The 24,785-nt window shown below is 44.9% G+C and overlaps 1 protein-coding gene across 1 annotated transcript in view; it reads left to right on the forward strand.

The window, feature by feature from the left end:
• Positions 1–17,300: 17,300 nt before the first annotated feature.
• BUB1B (BUB1 mitotic checkpoint serine/threonine kinase B) overlaps positions 17,301–24,785 on the forward strand; it is a 61,636-nt gene continuing 54,151 nt past the window's right edge. The window contains exons 1-2 of the mRNA XM_053594208.1: positions 17,301–17,479; positions 22,473–22,619. Coding sequence (XP_053450183.1) covers positions 17,445–17,479; positions 22,473–22,619 — 182 coding nt within the window. The 5' untranslated portion in view covers positions 17,301–17,444. The remainder of the gene's footprint in view (positions 17,480–22,472; positions 22,620–24,785) is intronic.

Genomic DNA, 24,785 nt, shown 5'->3' on the forward strand with positions numbered 1-24,785 from the left:
CTCCCTAGCAGCTGGGACTACAGGAAGAAGTAGGACTTTTAAGAGGTTATTAGGTCATGAGGGCTTTGTTCTCATGAATGGATTAATGTTGTTATTGTGGAAGTAGTTTCCTGGTAAGGGATAAGTTTGGCCCCATCCTCTGAGTCTCACACACCTGCTTCCACTTTCTCCCAAGGGATGACAAAGTACAAAAACCCTTCTCAGATGCCATTGCCATGCTCTTGGACTTCTCAGCCTCCAGAACCATGAGCCAAATAAATTTCTTTTCTTTTTTTTTTTTTTTTGAAACAGTCTCAAACTGTCGCCCTGAGTAAAGTGCCATGGAGTCATAGCTCACAGCAACCTCCAACTTGGGCTCAAGCAATCTTCTTGCCTCAGTTTTTCTATTTTTAGTAGAGATGGGGGTCTTGCTTTTGCTCAGGCTGGTCTGAAACCTGTGAGCTCAAGCAATCCACCCGCCTCAGCCTCCCAGAGTGTTAGGATTATAGGAGTGAGCCACCGAACCCAACCTTAAATTTATTTTCTTTATAAATTACTCAGTCTGTGAAGTTCTATTATAGCAGCCAAAAGCAGACTAAGCCACTTCTGAAGAAGCCACGTGTTCCTCCTTTCATGGAGGCCTCAACTTTCCTGTCTTTCCCCATCATCACACATTGCACCCAAGATGGGAGACAGACTTTATTCCAAGTGTGAAATATTCCTGGGGTCCAAGTATCCAGAGGGTCCCTGGATCCCACGGAGAGCTTTTACTGAAGCAGGTGTGACAACGCCCAGGTCACAGGGTTAGTGGTAGGTGAGGCCTGGGGCTAGTAACTCTGCTTAGCTGAAGATCCCACCATTTAGTTCCTGGTGAGAGTCTTAGCAAATAACTAATAAGAAGGCCAAATTGGCTTGGCACCTGTAGCTCAAGTGACAAAGGCGTTAGCCACATACACCTGAGCTGGCGTATGGCCCACCAGCCCACGCCCACCAAACAACATTGACAGCTGCAACCAAAAAATAGCCAGGCGTTGTGGTGGGCACCTGTGGTCCCAGCTACTTGGGAGGCTGAGGCAAGAGAATCGCTTGAGCTCAGGAGTTGGAGGTTGCTGCGAGCTGTGATCCCACAGCACTCTACCCAGGGCGGCGATAGCTTGAGGCTCTGTCTCAAAATAAAAAAAAAAGAAGGCCAAATTATAGCTGGCACCCTCAAGGCCTGTGCTCCTGTGCCCTTTGTAGAACCAAGCCACCGTGCCTGAGAAGGCCTACCTATGACAAGGCCTGCCTACCTGCAGACATTCACTGAAGAGAGAATTAGCCTCTAGCTTATCAAAGGCATGGTTATCTATGTATCTGTTACCTACAGCCAAGCCTAATGCCAACTGATATATGTACATTAAGATTTACTGTTGGCTCAGCACCTTTGGCTCAAGCGGCTAAGGCACCAGCCACATACACCTGAGCTGACGTGTTCAAATCCAGCCCGGGCCCACCAAACAATAATGACGGCTGCAACCAAAAAATAGCCGGGCATTGTGGCAGACACCTGTAGTCCCAGCTACTTGGGAGGCAGAAGCAGGAGAATCCCTTGAGCCCAGGAATTGGAGGTTGCTGTGAGCTGTGATACCATGGCACTCTACCCAGGACGAAAGCTTGAGGCTCTGTCTCAAAAAAAAAAAAGAAAGAAAGAAAAAAAAGACTTACTGTTTACACTGTACTTGTTTCTAAAAGTAATTTGAGATGATATAATGAAGAACAAATAAACAATCGAATCACTCAAACAAAGATAAATAAGAAGCATATAACAAACAAATAGAGTGACAGTTATCCCAGAAAATGTGGATTAGGGCTAATTATTATAAATGTGCAAACCGTCTTCCACGATTAACTTCCTGGTGGCCAAATCAAATAAGGAATACCTGGTGACTGTCATACTTCCCATTATCAGAAAGAAGAAGGTCAGGAGAAGGTTCTAGTCCCAGGGATACCACTGGCACCTCACATGCAAACTCGTTATCAACAGCATTATCCGCAGCAAGGAAGTGAACTGGAAACCTACGTTGGACGGTGTGCTCCGTGTTCCCTACCTGCCCCATCTGACTCACTCTCCACTCTTCTCCCAACAGTGTCCTACACGGATTGTGTCAGTTCTTTTGCCCCCTGCCTTCCAGTTGGTTTGGTCAATAGGAGACTCTGGGAAGAGATCAGAAGGTGGAAGGAGAGAGAGACTGGATATTTATTCTTCTGTAGTGCATGCTTGTCGGTAGTTGCATCCCTGACACAGCTCTTGTCAGGCTCTCTCACTGCTCGAGGTTCTCAATGAGCTCCAAGAACAGCTCTCTACTCTCACCCCACCAGAACTGGGGTAACAACTTCCCACTACTGCTAGTCCCTCGGTACTTTACTATCCATTTCGGCTCCCTTTAACCCTGTCCCTTCCACAGTGCATTATCCCTTCATTTATCTCCCTAACATCGTGTCATTGGTTTCCTGTTAGGATTCTGACTAATACAGATGGTGTCTCCATAGGGAATGAATTTGGCTCCAATAACAAAAGCCTAACAAACAGTGGCCTAAACAATAGGATTTTTTTTTTTTTTTTTTTTTGTGGTTTTTGGCCGGGGCTGGGTTTGAACCCGCCACCTCTGGCATATGGGACCAGCGCCCTACTCCTTGAGCCACAGGCGCCGCCCCACAATAGGATATTTTTATTTACATGACAAGCAATTCCAGGCCTGTGCAAAAACTCCATGATGCTGCCTTGCACTGCCTATATAGCCGGGCTCTATCCTGTACTCTTCTTTCCCTTGACATGTGGTCTTTTATCTCCTGTTTTCCCCTCATGGTGACAAGATGCTGCCTAGCTCCAGATATCTCACCTGTCTCCAAGTAGGAAGGTCAAAAGGACCATGCCAACTGTGTCTTTTCTGCCCCAGTCTTCCTTAGACTTTTATTTTGGTCGTAAATGGATCATAGAGCCACTGCTAGATGCAGGGGAGGCGGAGAAATTGGGGAACGGAATTATCATGAACATAGTATAGAAATTGTGATTTATTGCTTGGCGCATCATCCTGTTAACAAAGGAGAGCAGGGAGCATCAGTATACGGTAGACCATGAATACTAACAGCTGCAGCAGCGAGGCTTCCTGAGGGTGGGGGCGTCAGCAGTACCCAGCATGATGGTGAAAAGATAAGGAGACAAGCTAGTGGAGAAGAATGTTTACAGCCAATGATAGGTTTTAGGGACCCACTGTCCCTAAAACTGACTCATGTCCTGTTTCCCACTTGGGTGAGAATTATCAAGACCACAAGTCGAGACAAATCCCAGACTCAGCCAGAAAACTCCTCTGCAAAGTCTTTCACTGTGGCCTCAGAATTTCTTTCTCTCCTCCATGTGCCCAAGCTTCAGATGATACTTCTGCTAAATCACTGACCCCACTGTATTGCAATTATCTTTCCACACTAGGGTGTCTTTATCCACTAGACTGGGGGTTGCTTGGTGTCAGGAATCTTCACCTGTTTGTGTTTAAGTCCCTGGCCCAATTTGTGATATATATACAATAACAAGTGCTCCACAGGGATCTGTTGACTGAGTGATTAACTAAATAAAGGAATGCGAGTTGGATTGTGCTATCTACCCTAATATGCTACTGTGTGACCTTGGGCAAATAACTTATGGGCACCTTGTCTGTCAATTGGGAGAGTTGCACTAGATCTCTAAGACATCTGCTCACTCTGACATCCAGTGATTTTTAATTCTCACCGTGAGCCACAGAACTTCTGGAGCTATTTATTTAGATTCAGGTGTTAGCTATCCAAATATCTTCTATTAAAATGCACATATACCATATGAGGAAGTTATCATAGTAAAAAAATCCATCTACATCAAAGGAACAATCTCTGGTGTTTGTGATTAGCTGGTTTCCTGGAAAAGTTTCTTAAGAGAATGAAGCAGAGGAGAGGTAAGTTTTGATGTGAGTAGAAATGAAACAAAAGTTGGAAGCAAGGAGTAACATCCAGGCATTTTGGAACTAGTTGAGATTCTGCAAGAAATAGAGAGGGGCCAGGGAGCTTCAGTAACTCAAACATAGGGGACATAATTATGGACAGGGTGGAACTATAGGGCCACAGAAAGGTACCAAAGAAAATGCTATCAATTTGTTCACACACATCCGTCTAGCTGAATAGCTAAACATGAATGAACAAGGCTATGTGTTGCAGAGGGGCCGTGGAGCATGAATGGAGCAAGAGGTGATGCTTTGCTCCAAGTAGGGTGGTCAAAGAACTGATGGGGAACCCCTCTGGGAAGCTGGAGAGGGAAGAGCCTGTTCTCCATACTTTCTAGATCCTCTCCCCAACATGGCATGCACAGGGAAAAAGTCATACCCAAGGAAAGTAGCACTCTTCTCAAGGTGCCTACTCTTGTCTTTTTGCATAACTTGTCACGTTCTCTCCCCCTCATGGATATTTTTGCCTTGACTATAATGCTATTAATTTATTATTATTCACTTGCCTTGGGTGATTCAAGTTTTTAAACCTCAGGCACATTGGATTAATCAGAACCTTTGGTCTAAAACACTTTCTTTTTACTGATCCAGGCACGGCCTGTCTTTGTGTTCATTTGTTTGTTTATTTATTTATTTATTTCAAAATAACATAAGAAACACTCAGGAATTACTACCCAGCACTAGAAACAAAACGCGGAGCCCACCTACGCGCTCTTCCTTCATCCTATCCCTCCACCTGCTGCTCTGCCACCCCACATGTGTTATTTTTAAAATTTGATCTCTTAAATTGTAGGAGGCTATGAGTGGGTGTGACCCCCCTTATGAAGGGTCACATACCACCATGTTTATTCACCAGGACCCAAGCCAACACGTCATGGCCTAACTGGCTGAGTTTGTGTGTTCCCAGAGGGACCTGAGCTTCAGTCAATGACACAGGTTCACAGCACTGTGACTGGAGTCGCTTCTTGAAATGAAGTAAGACTATCCACAAAAATATTGCATATCACTTCAAAACCTTATCTACGCCAAGGTTTCTCAACCTTGGCACTCCTGACACGGTGGGCTGAGTCATTCCTTGTTGTGAGGGGCTGCCTTTTCTTTCTTTTTTTTTTTTTTTTGTAGGGACAGTCTCACTTTATGGCCCTCCGTAGAGTGCCGTGGCCTCACACAGCTCACAGCAACCTCCAACTCCTGGGCCTAGGTGATTCTCTTGCCTCAGCCTCCCGAGTAGCTGGGACCACAGGTGCCCGCCACAACGCCCAGCTATTTTTTTTTTTTGGTTGCAGTTTGGCCGGGCCGGGTTTGAACCCGCCACCCTTGGTATATGGGGCCGGCGCCTTACCGACTGAGCCACAGGCGCCGCCCAGGGCTGCCTTTTCTATTGTACGAAGTTTAGCAGAATACCTGGCTTTCTATACAGTAGATGCCAGTCGCATCCCCGCAGTCCAACAAATTCTGCAGATAAAATATCCCCTAAATACAATTCCCCTCCCTAAAAGAAAACATATCTTTGGTGCTGTAAACTACCAGCCTGAAGAATGCCTGGAAATGCATTAGAAATGCAGACTCTCAGCTCCCACCCTAGATCTATGAACCAGGATCTACATTTTAACAAGTTCCCCTGTGATCTCATCTACATAATGAGATTACACAAATTGCACTTCTTTTTTTATTTTTTTATTTTGTTTTTTAAGATTAGTCAAGTGCAGTAGTGAGAAGGGGGAGTGAACAATCAAGTGAGATCACTCACTACCTTCGGACAGCCTTTTTTTTTTAAATTAAATTAATTTTTTTTTTTTTGCTAACCAGCATTTTTTTTTTTCTTCTTTTTGGAGAGACAGAGTTTCACTTTATTGCCCTTGGTAGAGTGCCGTGGCGTCACACAGCTCACAGCAACCTCCAACTCCTGGGCTTAGGTGATTCTGCTGCCTCAGCCTCCCGAGCAGCTGGGACTACAGGTGCCCGCCACAACAACTGGCTATTTTTTTGTTGCAGTTTGGCCGGGGGTGGGTTTGAACCCGCCACCCTCAGCATATGGGGCTGGCGCCCTGCTCACTGAGCCACAGGCGCAGCCCTGCTAACCAGCATTTGTTAGCGTTTTGTTTTTTGTTTTTTTTTTGTAGAGACAGAGTCTCACTTTATGGCCCTCGGTAGTGTCGTGGCCTCACCCAGCTCACCCAGCTGGGACTACAGGCGCCTGCCACAACGCCCGGCTATTTTTTGGTTGCAGTTTGGCTGGGGCCAGGTTTGAACCCGCCACCCTCGGTATATGGGGCCTGCGCCCTACCGACTGAGCCACAGGTGCCGCCCAAATTTTTTTTTTTTTTTTTTTTTTGAGACAGAGTCTCTCTCTGTCACCCTCGGTAGAGTGTTGTGGCATCACAGCTCACAGCAACCTCAAACTCTTGGGCTTACGTGATTCTCTTGCCTCAGCCTCCCAAGTAGCTGGGACTACAGGTGCCTGCCACAATGCCCGGCTATTTGTTGTTGTTGTTGTCATTGTTGTTTAGCAGGCCCAGGCTGGGTTCAAATCCACCAGCCCCAGTGCATGTGGCCGGTTCCCTAACTACTGAGCTACGGGCACTGAGCCACAAATTGCACTTCTGTTGATAAAGTGGGCCCAGATGCAGTATTTCTCAATGTGGAGGGAATGAGGAGTAAGGGATCATTCCATTTTGGGTGAGACAATCTACTGTTGCCAAAGGTTGTCTCCTACCTTGCAGAACATCCTGTCCCATACCCATGAAGTGCTCAAGGTGCTCCTCAGTGCCTGGAGCAACCAGAAATACCCAACAATGCCTTCTGGGAAGCTGAACTCTCTTGGGGTGTGAATCCCTGGAAAGGAATGTTTCTTGCAGCAAGGAGGGTCCCTCCACTCATAAGACCTTGGGTGAAAGCAATTTGCCTGAAAATAGGGCGCCTGTCTGCACATGGGTCCAGGAGGCAAGGAAAGATGCAGAAATTAACACATCACAGTTCCATCATGTCCTCAAGGGGTAGCGGGGGCCTGTGGGGAGATGCTAGGTGAAGAGCCAGGGCCATAAGCCTGGCATATCCCAGCCAATGTCAGATCTTGGGGCAGCAAAGAGTCGAACAGAGGAGATACAGGAGCTCCGAGGGAGAGGAAGGAGCTGGGAAGTGCAGCCCAACCAGTCTGACCAGCTGGGCCAGTTCACCCTGCTCCTGGCAGCCTCAGTGGCCTAGTCACGATAAACCAAATAAATGCAAACAGTCTGGCATCCAAGAGCTGTGTCTGAGGTGAGGAAAGGAATGCATACACGTGGGCAAGGTGGTCATTCTGTGCCCCGTCCCTTTCTCACCTGGGGTGCAGGCAAGGGATCTGCAGGCCTTTGCCAGAAGTGGGAGGAGTAGGTGGATCCATAGCTAGAAAACTCCAGAGCTCAGCGGGAAGAGCCCCAGCTTCCAGACCGCAGCTGGAGTGGGAACAGAAGGAGCTGGGTTTGCCCTCTGACTTTGCCGCTTGCCAGGCTGGTGAGTCAGGGGCAGGGGTGCCAGCTGCCAAGTCCCACAACAGTCCCCCAGAGGCTCTATGCATTCTCCTTCTCTTGCCTCCTGAGTTCCTGCTGTGCTGTTCCTTCCACAGGGAAAGCCGTTCTTCTCCTTTCAGTAACTCCTCCTTTTTCCCAGACCCTCACCCCTCGGCAGCACTTTCTAACCACTCCTCTCTCAGTCCCCAGGCTAAGCTGGCAGAGGGACCTCATCCTTTTTTCAGTCTCATAATTCTAGGAACACATCAGGGTCATAGCTCATAAGCAGTTATGTCACAGATTGTTTTTGTTGTGTAGAAGGCTGGTTTGTTTGTTTATTTATTTATTTATTTATGTATTTCTTTAGAGACAGAGTCTCGCTCTGTTGCCCCAGGCTAGAGTGCCATGGTGTCACAGCTCACAAAAACCTTAAACCCTTGGGCTCAAGAGATTCTCTAGCCTCAGCCTCCCAAAGTTCAGACTACAGGTTCCCACTGCAACACCCAGCTAGTGCTTCCATATTTAGTGGAGATAGTGGGGGTGTCTCACTTTTTCTTGCTCAGGCTGGTCTTGAACTCCTGAGCTCAGGCAATCCACCCACCTCAGCCTCCCAGAGTGCTATATTACAGGCGTGAGCCATCATGCCACACTTTGGCTGGTGCTTTTTTGATATTTATATCCTTGGTTCTATGTACAGCATTTGTCACAAAATATTTAATAAATTTTTGTTTGTTTTTTTTTTGAGATAGAGTTTCACCCTATCACTCTCGGTAGCATGCCATGGCATCACAGCTCACGGCAACCTCCAACTCCTGGGCTTAGGCAATTCTCTTGCCTCGGGCCTCCAATGTAGCTGGGACTATAGGCACCTGCCACAACACCCAGCTATTTTTTGTTGCCATTTGGCCGGGGCTGGGTTTGAACCCACCACCCTTAGTATATGGGGCCGGCACCCATCCCACTGAGCCACAGGCACCACCCAATATTTAATAAATGTTTGTCGAATGAATGAAAGACATCCTAGAACAGTGCTTTTCAACCTTTTTTTCCCTATCTCACAACATACTTGAACCTATTAAACTTCCTTGACACACTTAAATTATATTGATCAAAAAAAAGAGTAAAAAAAAAAGAAAGGCTTTGTTAATCAGTGTGATGAAAATATTTCAAATTGTATATAAAACCAGCACATGGTACCTCATGATTGCATTAATGTACATAGTTATGATTGAATAAAAAACAAAACAAACAAAAAAAGAATATACTTACTATGCTTTGAACTTCTTTCAATAATAATTTAATTAGTGTTCTTAAAAAATTGTCAAGGCACACCTAAGATCCTTTCCTGGCACACCAGTTGAAAATTACTGTCCTAGGGTACTTGGTCTAACAAGAACACTCGGCCAGCTATTCTCGTGTTCATTTCTGTTAGTCAGCCAGTCAGTCAGTTAACCCATGTTTACTGAACACCTGCTTTGGGCCAGGTCCTAGGAATGAAGACTCAGAGCTGACACACCCTGCCCAGTGACTTGTGCACTCCAGTGAGGGAAACTCCACAGACTCCGGAGCCTCTGACTCTAGAAGGAGGTCAGCTGGTCCAATTTCTTTGTTTACAGTTGAGGAGGAAACAGCAGCCTGTGGGCAGGAGGGATGAGGGTCTCTCACACTTGTCTGTATAGTGGGGTCTTCCGGTGCCATACATAGGTAATCTATGTTCAGAGTCCGAGTGAGGTCCAGTCACACATCTCACAGTTGGCAGAAGGCAGCCTCTAAAATATAGCAGTTCTCCTGCTGAGAGCACAGGGCACCAGAGCTAGCTACCATTCCTGCATCTTCTCTTGGATGCCCACAGCCTCCTGGAACTCTTCACATGGGGGCTGGATGGAAAATCAGAAATAGGCTCGGATTGATCCATAGAGGTTTGCAGCCCTTCACTTTGGCTGTTAGGAGATGATATGTTTCTAGCTCTCCTTGTCACTTGATTCTTTTCTCCTTTATTTATTTATTTATTATTATTATTATTTTTTTTTGAGACAGAGTCTCAAGCTGTTGCCCTGGGTAGAGTGCTGTGGCATCACAGCTCACAGCAACCTTAAACTCCTGGGCTCAAGTGATTCTCTTGTCTCAGCCTTCCAAGTAGCTGGGATTACAGGCAGCCACCACAATGCCCGGCTATTTTTGGTTGTAGTTGTCCTTGTTGTTTGGCAGGCCTGGGCTGGATTCGGACCCGCTAGCTCTGGTATATGTGGCTGGCGCCTTAGCTGCTTGAGCTACAGGTGCCGAGCCTTCTTTAGCTCGAAGGCATCTGTTGGAAAAAAGATATTGAAGGGCCAGGAGTGGTGGCTCATGCCTGTAATCCTAGCCCTCTGGGAGGCCAAGGTGGGTGGATTGCCTGAGCTCACAAGTTCGAGACCAGCTTGAGCAAAAGCAAGACTGTGCCTCTAAAACTAGCCAGGCATTGTGGCAGTCACCTGTAGTCCCAGCTACTGGGGGGCTGAGGCAAGAGGATTGCTTGAGCCCAAGAGTTTGAGGTTGCTGTGAGCTATGATGCCCCAGTACTCTACCATTGGCAACAAAGTGAGATTCTGTCTGAAAAAAAAATGTCAAAACCCCTAAAGGCAACAAGTCTCAAAGATCTACATAGAGAAGGGAAACTTTGTGGTTCTGTCCTGGTTTAAGAGACTGGAGCCCTCATCTTTGACAAATTCAATTCCAGGAGTGAGCCTGGAATCCTGAAATGTGACAAATTCCTTCAAAGTTCCCTAGAAGGGTCCCAAATTCAGATTTTCCGCCAGCCCTCAGTCTCCCAGGGTTATTTTAAGAAAGGAAAAATGTTGGCAAATTCTGGCTTTTCCTCTAGGCAGAGCTAAAAAAGGACAGCCTTTAGGTTAGACTCTAACTGTTAGAGGGTAAAGGTGGGAACAGATATTGAAACAAACAAATATTGACAGCTCATTGCCTCCTTTAAATTTTTTTCTGAATCATGCCACATCTAGCTGTGGCCAGCTTAGTTCCCACATTCAACCAAACTGAGTTGTTTCTAATCATCAGGCCTCTTCCCAGTCTGGGGGCCTGTGACCTCTGGCCTTTCCTTGGAATAGCAGTTGTGGAGCCCAGATCTGCATGAATGCCTTCCAACTGGGCTTCTCACAGTGTCAGAAGCAAACTTTCCACAGTCTACACCAAGCCCCAAGAGGCAATGTCTGAGAGAGGGAGCAAGGAAGCCTGCCCAGCAGAAAAGCAGTAGAGTTCAGGTATATCCACCCCTCCAGGTGCACCATCTTCCTGCCCTCCCCACATTGGTTGGCTCAGCTAGGAGCTGTTCCTACTACTGTTCTGCTAACCTCGAATAAGGACATAACAGTATATAACTCACCCCCTCCAGGATCAGAGCTATGAAGTCACATGAACAGTAGTTAGGAAAATTCCACTGGCTCATCCATAGGCCCTCCAGTCCCAGGGCCATGGTGAGCACACACAGGGCTTTATGTGAATTAGAAAAAGGAGGCCCCTCTTGGCAGATGCACTTTGAAGGTACCCTCTATGAGCAGACAATACAGGAAAGTGTCCCCATTTGTGTCATTAGCCAAGTACTCTTTGGTGCAGTGTAATTTGTATGACTATCTATATGACTCTGAATATCCTCCCTTTCAAAGCCTCCCCCAGGTGGTTTTGAGTGTTTCCCAGGGCTGAGATAGCCCCCCTCAATTACCATCCAGCAACTGCCTTGCTCTTCCTTTCCTGCCCCAGCTCTTGGTTGATGGATTCTGTCTCTGACATCACTGGAGGACACTGTGGCTTTGCTGGTGGCCCCTGTGAGGGTGCTAATATCCAACCCCCCGAGGGGGGCTCCTGATGCACTCTGAATGGCCAACTGGACTGTATCCTCAGCACCTGAGCATGAAGCAGTGCTGCCAGACCCTGTGGCCACTGATTCAGGTCATTTCTTCACAAAACCACAGGCCAGTATCCGAGGTGGCTATCATGTGGTCCCCCCATGACAGTTCTCCACAAGCCCAGGAACAAATTTGCTTTCACCATTCTTCTTCTTCAAGGGTAAACAAAATTGTCCATTAGGGGCCCCACCCATCAGTTTATGTCACCTACCTTACACATGCGAGTGAGTGAACTCTTCCTCCATGGTGACTGTCCTTGCCACTTTGCCTCTTTGAGTTTGGATCACCTCATGTGTAAAAAAAAAAAAAAGCACAATCATGAATACCTGGGAACTCTCTAAGATTCTCCAAGACCCTCCTGGAGCACAAAACTCTGGGCAGAATAATGGTAGGGCAAAACAGCCTGATTTTGCACTTCCTTTTAGTCACGTGGCTTACTTCTACATCTTACCTGCTTAACAGCCCTGCCATATGATTGCTCTAAGATTATGGTTCATTCTGACCTTTTTGGTTTTTTCCTGTCACATGCAGAAGTTGATAACCGGCATCTCCTCATTACGCACGCATATATACTGCATATGTCAGTGTGGAAATTGCGGGTCAAGCTATTTCCTACGTTTAGTGAAGATAAAGAAAGGTAGGGTACTTCTACAGAAAAGCAGAAGCATAGTCCAAAAAGGAGTTTCCATGGAACTGAAGAGAGAAACCCAGCTCCTTGCAGAGTTCTCTACTACCCTGTCAGCAACAGCTACTGTACCATGCCACTGGGCAGCAGCCAGAAGCCCCCAGCCCAAGCTAATGCGTCTTTTCACCTTTCAGCTCCCCTCATCCTGGCAACACAAATTGGTTGGCTTATTATGTTTTTTTCTCATTGGTTTTTCTACCTCAAGATGCCTAATCACTGGTAAATTCAAGATGCAGCTGGTGTTCTGATTAGCTGATCTGTTGCTGGGTGAACACCAGCAGAATGACGCTGCTTTCCCAGATGTGCTATCCTCTGGTCCTGAACACCATCCCTCCCTGCTAATTCTGTCCCCCTTGACCCTCCTGCCATCATTAGTCCCTTCTTCCTTCTGTGTTTGTGCAGTTAGCAAGCAGTCAGTCCAAGGGGTCCCTGGAGACCCAAAGTTTTTTGATTATCTTTGGAGTGTTTGGCTTACTAAAGCTAGAGTTTGCGTAATCTGTGAAGGCAAGGCAAAGTTGGGGAAATCAGCATTTGCACAATTAAGAACACAATGCACTGGGCTCAGGGCCTATGGCTCAGTGGCTAGGGTGCCAGCCACATACACTAGAGTTGGTGGGTTTGAATCCAGCCTGGGCCTGCCAAACAACAATGACAACTACAACCAAAAAATAGCTGGGCGTTGTGGTGGGCACCTGTTGTCCCAGCTACTCGGGAGGCTGAGGCAAGACAATCGCTTAAGCCCGGGAGTTGGAGGTTGCTGTGAGCTGTGACACCACAGTACTCTACCAAGGGTGAGTAGTTTCTGTGAGACTCTATCAAAAAAAAAACACAAAAAACGAAAAACACAATCATATCCACAAGACCAAGCAAGAGATCATAGACTTTCTAAATCTTATCTAAAGCCACTGATGCAGGTAGGATTGTACTTTGATGTAAAATAGATGCATAAAATTGAGGGGCTGTGCTAAAATAGTTCCGTATTGCTACCAGTTGCCAATGTGCCTAAAATTCCACCATGAAAATTTATTCCTTTATCAATTTTCTTCTCTAGCCGGGTGTTGTGGCAGGCGCCTGTAGACTCAGCTACTTGGGAGGCTGAGGCAAGAGAATCTCTTAAGCCCAAGAATTTGAGGGTGCTGTGAACTATGACGCCACACACTCTACTGAGGGCAACATAGTGAGACGCTATTTCAAAAAAATAAATAAATACATATTCTTCTCCTGGAAAAATTAAAAGGGCAATATATGAGTAGCACATCTCAAAATCTATTCTGAAAGAAGATGTGTGGAAAGGTTTCTTTATGGTCAAATAAGTTTAGAGACGCCAACGTATTTTAACATGCCCTGTGGTAGACGGGATAATGGCCCCCAAAGATATTAGTGTCCTAATCCATGGAACCTGTGAATATGTTTGTTACCTTATGTGGCAAAAGAGATCTGGAAGATATGATTAAGTTTCAGGACCTGAAGAAGGAAAGGTCTGGTGAGCCCAATCTAATCATGAGCTCTTAAAAGCAGAGAAAGTTTCCTGACTACAGTCAGAGAAAGAGAGGCGACAATAGGAGCTGGGTCAGAGAGATCCTATATTCCTCGTACTGAAGATGGAATAAGGGGACTACAAACCAAGGAATGCCAGTAAATGCCTCTAGAAACTGGAAAAAAGGAAACAAATTCTCCTAAGGGGCGTGAAAGAAACACGGCTGTGCCAATGACTTGTTTAGCCCAGTGAGAATTGTGTCGAACTTCTGATCTATCAAACTATAAGACAATAAATTTGTATTGTTTTAAGCTACTGAGTTTGTAGTAGTTTGTTACAGCATCAATAAGAAACTAATATCCCCCACCTCGTTAAAGAGTCATGGTGCACTTCAACATATTAAGGGCCCTATGAGCTTTTCATTTTGCCCAGAAACTTAACTGAACACCAAAATCCTTACTGCCTTATATCATCTATTAACATTTTGGAGCATGATATGAAAAATACTACAACACAGGCTCAGTGCCTGTGGCTCAAGCGGCTAAGGCGCCAGCCACATACACATGAGCTGGCGGGTTCAAATCCAGCCTGGGCCCGCCAAACAACAATGACAGCTGCAACCAAAAAAAAAAAAAATAGCCAGGTGTTGTGGCAGGTGCCTGTAGTCCCAGCTACTTGGGAGGCGGAGGCAGGAGAATCACTTGAGCCCAGGAGTTGGAGGTTGCTGTGAGCTGTGATGCCATGGCACTCTACCCAGGGTGACAACTTGAGACTCTGTCTCAAAAAAACAAAACAACAAAAAACTACAACACGATATTAACTGTTATTAATGTCTAAGTGTGATTTAGTTCCTATACCTTCAATGTGATAGTTAAGTAAGAGAATGGGACTTAGGACAGGTAAGTTTTGATAGGCCAGCATGGAAGTCTAAAAAGGTGAGGCCTGAGTGGGAGAACTTATTGGAGAGTGGGGAATGGATAGGAGGTAGACATACTATACCAGGGAGACTTCACATGCTACACGGCTTGTGTAGGAAATTGTTCTTGACCTCTTCTTCCTCAGGACTAGGTTGAAAACTTCTCGCATGTGCTTCCATGGCCTCCTGCACTTATATTTCTCTGACTGTACTGAATTAGAAATAATGTACTGAAATTGCCTTTGTTTGTTTTTTCCACTAATGCGAAGTTCCTAGACGGCATATTCCCTGTTTATATTTTTTATGTCCTACCTAGCCTCAGCATACTGAAGTAGGCAAACTGAGCTTTTGTCTCACCCTCTTTCTATCATAAATGTGTATGATTTTCCTCACAATTGGTGGGTGCAGTTAAACCCTGTTCTGTGACCTGGGCCCCATGCTGGCCACCCAGCCACAGTCCAGCCTAAGAACCCACATTCCAAAGAAGACCACAGAGCACCTTCTGTCATAAATTTTGATGTTTTGTTTATCTACATCCTTTTTTTTTCTAGTGAAATAAGCAAGGGGGTTAAACTAAATGGTGGTTCTATATTGTACCTCAGTTTATGCGGCAGCTGACTAGGCTATAAGAAAGATTGAGATTAAAAGAGCAAATTTTATACTTCCAAGATAGTTTACAGGAAGTGGTCAAAACTGAGACACTGTAGACATGAACAGGACATGGTGGGGAAAGGAAATGAAGTGATAGGTCAACACTGGTGTAAGGTAAGAGATATGTGGGCTGGAGGGAAAATCCCCTTTACCACATCTCCCATAATCCAGGAAGACTTCCTGGATACAGAGGACTTGAAACAAAAAGTAACTGAAATTTCCTATGGTGAACCACCCCTTCTCCTCGGTCAGTGTCAAGGTGAAACACATGACTTGGTCCTGAACAATCAGTGAACTGAATCCACTAGCCCCAGTGATGTTTGGGACGAAAGTATTAAGAAGGATAACTCCTGGACTGGGCATGGTGGCTCATGCCTATAATCCTAGCACTCTAGGAGGCTAAGACAGGCAGATTGCTTGAGGTCAGGAGTTCGAGACCAGCCTGAGCAAGAGTGAGACCATCTCTAAAAATAAAAACTAGCTGAGCAATGTGGCAGATGCTTGTAGTCCCAGCTACTCAGGAGGCTGAGACAAGAGGAACACTTGAGCCCAAGAATTTGAGGTTGCTGTGAGCTATGACACCAGAGCACTCTATACAACAACATAGTGAGACTCTGTCTCAAAAAAAAAAGAAGGATGACCCCTGAATCTGCATTTGAACCTGGAAGGTTAAATTCCTGAAGCTGTTACCCAAAGGAAAATGACAATAAGCTAACCATAAGAAAAGCAGAGATGAGAAATGGGGAGAGGCCCAATACACATGAGTCCTAAGTTAAACTTTATCTGAAGTCTTTTATATATAAAAGCAAGTAAATTCCCTTTTCTCAGTAGACCAGTGGATCAGTTGAGTTGGATTTCCATTCCTTTGCAATCAAGAATCCTGAAGATGCAGAGGAAAGAAGGGTTTTCGTAACATAAACAAAGATAGAAGGCTGGGAACCAAGAAGCAGAGAGTAGTGGACACCTACTCTTAGCATCTAACTCTAGTTACTGACCCCTCTCCCACAGTCATAGAGGAGGAATCCCCTTTACCTGGGCTTGTTCTAAAGACCCTGCTTGCCTGCTCACAATTGAGCCACCGCAGTTTCTTCCTCAGGAAATTGGAACTGAGGCTAAGTGTCCAGTGTCAGTCAAGGCTGGTCTCCTGAAGGGGGGAAGAGGTGAACCTTGGGGGCCATGGCATGGTTGTGTTTACTGCCTGTGAACTGTGCACAAGGGAAAGAAAGCAAGGCAGTATCATCACCACTTTAAAGAAGAGAAAAAAAATTTTTTTTCTTTTCTTTTTTTTTTTGCAGTTTTTGGCTAGGGCTGGGTTTGAACCCGCCACCTCCGGCATATGGGGCCAGTGCCCTACCCCTTTTAAGCCACAGGCAGCTCCCTAAAGAAGAGAAAAATTGAGTGAGGGTCAAAGAGATTATGCGGTTTGTCTAAGATTATACATTTAGTACGATTTTATTACGCTAAGGCTTTGTTTGTTTTTCTTTCTTTTTCTTTCTTTTTTTTTTTTTTTTGAGACAGAGTCTCACTGTGTCACCCTCAGTAGAGTGCCATGGCGTCACAGTTCACAGTAACCTCAAACTCTTGGGCTTAAGCGATTCTCTTGCCTCAACCTCCCAAGTAGCTGGGACTACAGGAGCTCGCCACAAGGCCCAGCTATTTTTTGCTTGTAGTTGTTGTTTGGCAGGCCCTGGCTGGATTTGAAACCACCAGCCCCGGTGTATGTGGCCGGTGCCCTAGCGGGTGCGCTACACGCACTACGCCTACAACTAAAGCTTTCTTGAATTCAAAGATGGGGCAGGAAACATCTGGGTCAGAGTGGTAGAAGAATGCTGGAGCAGTGGGAGACTTGGGGCAGACAGCAGAAGAGTCAGGCCAAGTGCAAGTACTCAAAGACATAACAACAACAAAAAAAATCCTGGTGCTTAAAGTGTGCCTCACTCGGCTCAGACATTGGCCTCATAGCCAGGACACGGAGAGCACCTGCAGAGAATTCATTCCACTTATGCCTGCTGCACCTGGACGACCACAGCCCTCCACCCTCCTAAACTACAACTCCCATTATGCACCGCGACCGCGCGAACTAATCTCCAGATGAACTATAAGTCCCAGAATGCTTTGGGCGAGAGGCGCCAGTACGCAGGAGCGGAGGAGCGTAGCTACGTTGGCCGCGCGGGACCGTTAAATTTGAATCTTGGCGGCTGGGGATGCGAGCTAGGGGTGGGAGTCTGGTGCGTGCTTTTGTTGCTTAGCTAACTGTTAAGGGCAAGTGTAGCGGAAAACGCAGAGGGTCGGCAGCTCTGAGGAACGCCCCGTGGCAGAAGGAGGGCCTGAGCCAGGAATGCTGGATGGCGGCAATAAAGAGCGAAGGGGGTACTCTAAGGTGGGTACGGGGGAAGAGCTACTGGTAGCTGGGCCTGAGAGGCCCGAGAATGCCAGGCGGGTGACAGAGGCTCCGCTCAGAGCAGTCGAGGGAAGGGCCGGCAAGGTCAAGAGAAGAGCAGGCCCCGCCGGAGCCTCTTTCCTGTAGGAGTGGGAGGCCAGGGGCCGAGGTGAAGACGCAACAGGTGGGGACTCGTGAGAATCCTGCTGCATCCAGCTGTTTAGCAGAGGAGCCTGTGTGAGCCTGAGTGGTACACAAAGCTTGGAATTTGTAATGTGCTCTGTGTTGGTGTTGCCAACTAGGTAGGTCGGTCTGCCCGCTGCCCAAGAGAAAGTCAGTAAATGCCCAGAGACAGCAGGGTTTACAGCAGAGATTTATTCTGCGTAGCGCTAGGCAGGGAGACGGGAGAAATTTCTCAAATCCGCCTCTCCTAGAATTGGGGAGACAGGGTTTTTAAAGAGTTTCGTGGGCACAGGATTAGGCAATCAGAGTCTGCTAATTGGCTTGTTTCCAGGCAAAACTATCAGTCCTTTGGTATGGGCTGCTGTTTAGGTGGGTCTGTTAACTAGAATATAGGGCCTTGGGTGAAGGGTCTAAGACCAGTTGAATCAGTTCCTTGCCCTCGGTGGATCAGTCAATCCGCTGGAATGCAGTACCTGGAGATAACTCAAAAACTACCCCCAGGTTCCAAACAGGTGATGTTATTTATGGAGAAGAGTTAAGAATCTTTAAGTCTACCTGCTGTGCCCTCTATAGAGAAGCAAACAAGGGGACAGTGACTATTATCAAGCAAATGAGGGGACGGTGGCTCCTTCTTGGAGTTTGGGGACCCTTACCCTAGTTCTCACCTTGTACCTCTCCGTCAATCTGTTTGGCCTTGGACGGGTAAAATATGGGAAATGCTCATATTGATGCTACCTTACTAGGTTCTGGGAGAATCAAAGTATCTGTAAATAACTGCTTCCAAATAAAGGCTCAATGAATGGTAGAGGCTATCATTATGCCAGTATTATAGAGGTCTACAAAGCTCTTCTCTGCATGTTACCTGTCTTTCCTTATATTTTATATATACTGGGGGTGCCAGAAAATGTATACACATTTTAAGAGATGTTAGCTAGATATTACTTTTCGAAGTTGAATTGAATTGGGTAGTAATGTGTAGTATGACATTCACAGCACCTCTTGTAATTGCAGAAGTCAAATGTGACTTGTATACATCTTTCGTTATTGGTATATATTATTATGATCTTGATACAGGTTCTTTTCTTTTTTTTTTTTTTTGAGACAGTCTGTCAAGCTGTAGCTCTCCATAGAGTGCTATTGCGTCACAGCTCACAGCAACCTCAAATTCTTTTTCTTTTTTTATTGTTGAGGATTCATTGAGGGTACAATAAGCCAGGTTACACTGATTGCAATTGTTAGGTAAAGTCCCTCTTGCAATTATGTCTTGCCCCCATAAAGTGTGACACACACCAAGGCCCCACCCCCCTCCTTCCGTCCCTCTTTCTGCTTTCCCCCCCTTTTTTTTTTGCAGGTTTTGGCCAGGGCTGGGTTTGAACCCATCACCTCCGGCATATGGGGCCGGCACCCCACCCCTTTGAGCCACAGGCGCTGCCCAGCAACCTCAAATTCTTGGGTTTAAGTGATTCTCTTGCCTCAACCTCCCAAGTACCTAGGACTACAGGCACCCACCACAATGTCCAGCTATTTGTTGTTGTTGTTGTTGTTGTTGTTGCAGTTGTCATTGTTTTAGCTGGCCCGGGGTGGGTTCAAACCTGCCAGCCTCAGTGTGTGTGACTGGTGCCCTACCCACTGAGCTATGGGTGTCGCCGAGGTTCTTCTTTTCTTAAAATGTGTATATATTTTCTTGGCACCCTCTGTGTACATACACACACACACACACACAGCAGTTCTGCTAGGTTGAAAATTTGTATGCATGTTACTTATGGTGTCCACAATACCTAGATAAAAGCAGTTTCCTTCATGAAGCAAGTATTTATTGACTAAGCAGTGGGTGCAGCCAGTGAACAAAAGACACAAAAATCTTAACCCTCATAAAATTTAAGTTCTGTGTGGGATGAATGGGGAGTCGGACAATAAACGTCTTGTAAAATAAAAGTCAGGTAGGAGGTGGTGATCAGTACTAAAAATAAATAAATCAAGGGGGAATAGGGAGTATTGCCAGTTTAGATAGGTTTGAACACAGGGCCTCACTGCAGAGGTGTCATTTGGATCAAGACTTGAAGGAGGTGCAAGAGCTAGTCATGCATGTATTTGGGGAACGTATAAAGTCTGGGGGTGAGTGTTGGAGGAAGAAGCAGCACCTGTTAGGTCCAAGGCCATAGTCTCTGGAGAACAATGAACTAGGAGGAAAGGAAATTAAGTAAAAAAGGTGAAGATGCAAGCATTCATTGTAAGGCCTTGGCTTTTATTCTGATGGTAATGGAAAGTCATTGGAAAGTTTGGAGCAGAGGAAAGACATGATCTGACTTGATTTAAAATGGGATCACTTTGGCTGCAATGTTGAATAGAGTAAAGGAAAGAAGCAGGGATGCCAGTTAAGAGGATATTGAGGCTGGGCGAAGTGGCTCACACCTGTAATCCCAGCACTTGGGAGGCTTGAAGTAGGTGGGTTGCCCCAACTCACAGGTTCAAGGCCACGCTGAGCAAGAGCCAGACCCCGTCTCTAAAAATAGCTGGGTGTTATGGTGGGTGCCTGTAGTCCCAGCTACTTGGGAGGCTGAGGCAAGAGAATCGCTTGAGCCCAAGAGCTGGAAGTTGCTGTGGGCTATGACAGCACGGCACTCTACCAAGGGTGACAGAGTGAGACTCTATCTCAAAAAGTATTAGGCAGCGCCTGTACTTAATGGGTAGGGTGCTGACCACTTACACTGAGGCTGGCGGGTTTGAGCCCGGCCTGGGCCTGCTAAACAACAATAACAACTGCCACCAAAAATAGCTGGGTATTGTGGTGGGTGCCTGTAGTTCCAGCTACTTGGGAGGCAAGAGAAGCACTTGAGCCCAAGACATAGCGTGTCTCAAAAAAAAGGATATTGAAATAATCTAGGTGGCTTGAGCCATGTGGAAAACAATGGAGATAGTGAGAAGTGGTTGATTTCTAGATTTATTTTGAAGCTAGAACAAATAGGGTTTGCTAACTGACTAAAGAGTCTGAGAGAGAAAGCAAGGTTGGCACTAAGATTTTTGGCTTGGACAACTGCAATAACGGAATTGCCTTTTATTTGAGAAGGAGGACTATTGTAGGAGGAAGTCTGGGAGGAGGGAGGAGACAGTCTCAGTTCAGTTTGGGACATGTAACAGAGCGTGTAATCACTATTTTTAAGAGCAGGAGAAGAAATTCAGGTGAATTCAGCAGACATTTACTTAGTACATAATAGGGTTATATCCTGTATTACACTGAGTATACAAAAATAAATGACATGGCCCTTATATTATCCTGAGCCCTCACAGGGTTCATACAACATATAGTAGGTCTTCCAATAGCATCATTTTGTTAAAACATTCCAGAGAAAAAAAATTGATTCCTGGCTGGGGCCACTGTGTGTGTATAGCTTGCACATTGTCTTTATGTCTGCATGGGTTTCCTCCTACATCCCAAAGATGCGCCCCTTGGGTTGACTGGCCTAATTAAATGATCCCGGTCTTGAGTGTGAGTAGTGTGTTCTGCAGTGTCAACTGTCCAGGTTGCTTTGTGCCCTGAGCTCCCAAGATAGGCTCTTGCCACTCACAACCTTGAATAAGTGAGTTAGAAAATGAAGAAATGAACACAAATTACTGTAAAATAAAAATCTTTAAAGTATGTAGTAATCATATAAATGGATGACTGTAAACAACGTGGTATGAAAGCACTCAAGGAGCCCACTATATTTGTTATTGTTTGTTTTTGAACTTTGCTCCTTAATATTTTTACTTTGCAAACATTTCTTGATTTAACTTACCCCCACTCTGTATAGTCACTCGCTATGGATTCACCACAATTGGGCAAATAATCACCTTGTTTCTATTAATCTTTCTTAAATGTATGTACAGCTTACATTTATTTCAATGTTTAATATTAGAAGTGTTCTGGGTCTTTATTTAGAAGTTTGGAGATGTTTTTGTGACCAGAAATATATTGTAAGAACTTAATTCATGTTTATATCAAGAGCCTGTCATAAAATTGGTTTCATTATTATGTTGTTTTGATTAAAGTTGCAATTTCCAAGAAGCTATGCATGGTATTAAGTGAATACTTATTATGGTTAAAAAGATGTAGCTGGTGACAACTCAAATTTAATAATCACAGTTACTTGAAGTTTTCAGCTCTCATATAGACTGAAATCCTATATAACTTTTACTATTGTGAAGATCAGTTGTATCTGTCTCTCTTTTTGTTTTAAACCCAGAAATAATGTCTCATAGTCAGATGCTTCTTTCTGGCCATTGCAGATCTCTGAAGTGCAGCATACTTTATTATGGCCTCCAAATAGTCTTGGGAATTCTCCTAGTAGGCTTGATAGAATGGGGTGGGGGCAGTAAATAAACTGTACTGTTGTCTGCTTCTGCTCTGGGCTACCTATATACACAAACTTTAGTTTTGAATCATCAGTTGAAACGTGGGGTATTAGTGTGACCAACACTGCTAATTTTAAATTAAACTAGATGATGCAGAACTGCTTCCTGCTTTTTTGTCTGCTTTACCAAATTTATAACACTTTTACCTCTTATTTTCTTTCTGCCTTAAACTTTATTTTTATAGCACTGGCCACAATACGTCTTCCAAGTTCTCTCTTCCATTAGGCAATACTGTAGCCATAAACTTAGGAACCACATTACAGAAAGGCTCAGAAACTTATACTACTACTAATGGGTCAGTCTACTGTATTCAACCCAAAAGCATGAATAATCGCATATCTGAGAACATTTACAATAATCTAGGGCTATAATAAGTCCATGTTGGCATGAGATTTACTTTCTGTTTCTCTCTTCATAGTGAAGCCATGTCCCTGGAGGGAGATGAATGGGAGCTGAGTAAAGAAAACGTGCAGCCCTTAAGGCAAGGGCGGATCATGTCCACCCTTCAGGGAGCATTGGCACAGCAAGAATCTGCCTGTAACAATACACTTCAGCAGCAGAAACGGTTTGTGGAATGGTTGGGACTTAACCTGTCCTCATTCATCCCCAACCCTGGTAGATAATATGGGTGTGGATCTATGGGGCATGATATAAGGAGTACTCCTCAAAAATTGGTGGTCTGAGAATCTGTTCCCCACCTCTTTTTTTTTTGAGACAGAGCCTCAAGCTGTGGCCCTGGGTAGAGTGCTGTGGCATCACAGCTCACAGCAACCTTCAGCTTCTGGGCTCAAGTGATTCTCCTGCTTCCACCTCCCAAGTAGCTGGGACTACAGGCACCTGCCACAACACCTGGCTATTTTTTGGTTGCAGTCATCATTGTTGTTTGGCGGGCCCAGGCTGGTTTCGAACCAGCCAGCTTAGGTGGCTGGTTTAGGTGGATGTGGCTGGCGCTTTAGCTGCTTGAGCCACAGGCGCCAAGCCCCCACCTCCTTTTTTATCACACCACAGCTTTCTGAAGATGTCCTCCAGTATGATTAAGAACAGGATTTAATTTCACTGTGGAGCTAGCCAAATTTTTTTATCACTAGAAACACATTTTATACATGGGGCAAGGACAAGCATAGTGAAGCAAGTATTACATTGCACTGTTCCCCCAAAGTATCATGTCATTCTGAACCTGAACAGACTTAATTCTACCAGGGGTCCTCAAACTTTTTAAACAGGGCGAGTTCACTGTCCCTCAGACCACTGGAGGGCTGGACTATAGTTTAAAAGAAAAACTATGAACAAATTCCTATGCACACTGCACATATCTTATTTTGAAGTAAAAAAACAAAACCGGAACAAATACAATCACACTGCCTCATGTGGCCCGCGGGCCGTAGTTTGAGGACCCCTGACACAGTCTCCTTGGATTCTGAGTACAGAGGGAGAATGAATTTGCTATCTTTTATGAGTACTCAATTATTAACTTCCTTAGGAGGGTATCTTTGAGAATGTGACAAAAAGAAATTATGGTAACCAAAGATCATGTAAATCTCAGAGAAATTTAATTTATACCAGAAAGTTTGTAAATAATGATTTATCGAACTGTTTAGATAAATAAAATCTGAAAAATATTCAAATTATGCATATGGACCTATAGATTTTGCTGTCTTTTGACTAATATATCTTTTGGTAAATGTATTTTTCTTGTAAAAGGTAGGCTAAACTATCAGTTTCTCCTGTAATCTCTGACCAAAAAATTTCTACCATTAGGCAAATTAGCATAATTTTGGATTCTAATATAATGAATATTCATCATCTCATTGGATCTTTAAAAGCATTGGGCTTTATGGTTTTTCTTTTAGAGCTGGTGGATTCCCATTTTTAATTCTTCATGGTTTTGTTGATGTTATATGGTCATGCTTAACAATGAGGCTAGGGTCTGAGAAATATGTCATTACATGATTTCATTGTTATGCAGACATCACAGAGTGTATGTAGTTAAACAAATTTAGATGGTATAGCTACTTCATGCCTAGGCTGCAAACCTGTATAACATGCTGTACACAACTGTAACACAATGATAATTATTTGTGTATCTAAACATAGGAAAGGTGCAGTGAAAATAGGGTATTATAATGTTAAGGGACCACCATTTATATATATATACACACACACACATAGTCTGTCATTGATTGAAATGGCATTATTTAGTACATGACTGTACTAGTTTATCCACTTTTCTTATTTTTTTTTTTTTTTTTTTTTTTGGCTTTGGTTTTTTTTTTGGCCAGGGCTGGGTTTGAACCCACCACCTCCAGCATATGGGACGGGCGCCCTACTCACTGAGCCACAGGCGCCACCCGTTTTTCCATTTTTCTTAACTGCTACTTTCTTATTGGCTTGCTGCATTTCACCTAAGTCTCTATTCTCAGCCCGTATTCAAGTTTTCCAGGATTGTTCAACATCTCTTACTTACCTTCTAAATGTCTTTTTATCTACCCATAACATATAATTAGATGAATATTTCATTTAGCATATTAAATACTGAATCTGTTCTCTCATAAATGACCTTCCTTTTTCTACTTCTCCATTTTGATCAATGATCCAAAATTCACCTGAATTGTCTACCCATTGCTCTCTCCTCCTAATTTTATTTACTTGGTCACTAAAGACTGGTGATTTTTTAAAAGTATAATTTACAGGGTGGCGCCTGTGGCTCAGTGAGTAGGGTGCCAGCCCCATA

This window comes from Nycticebus coucang, chromosome 6, assembly GCF_027406575.1.
Source record: "Nycticebus coucang isolate mNycCou1 chromosome 6, mNycCou1.pri, whole genome shotgun sequence".
Lineage (NCBI taxonomy): Eukaryota > Metazoa > Chordata > Mammalia > Primates > Lorisidae > Nycticebus > Nycticebus coucang.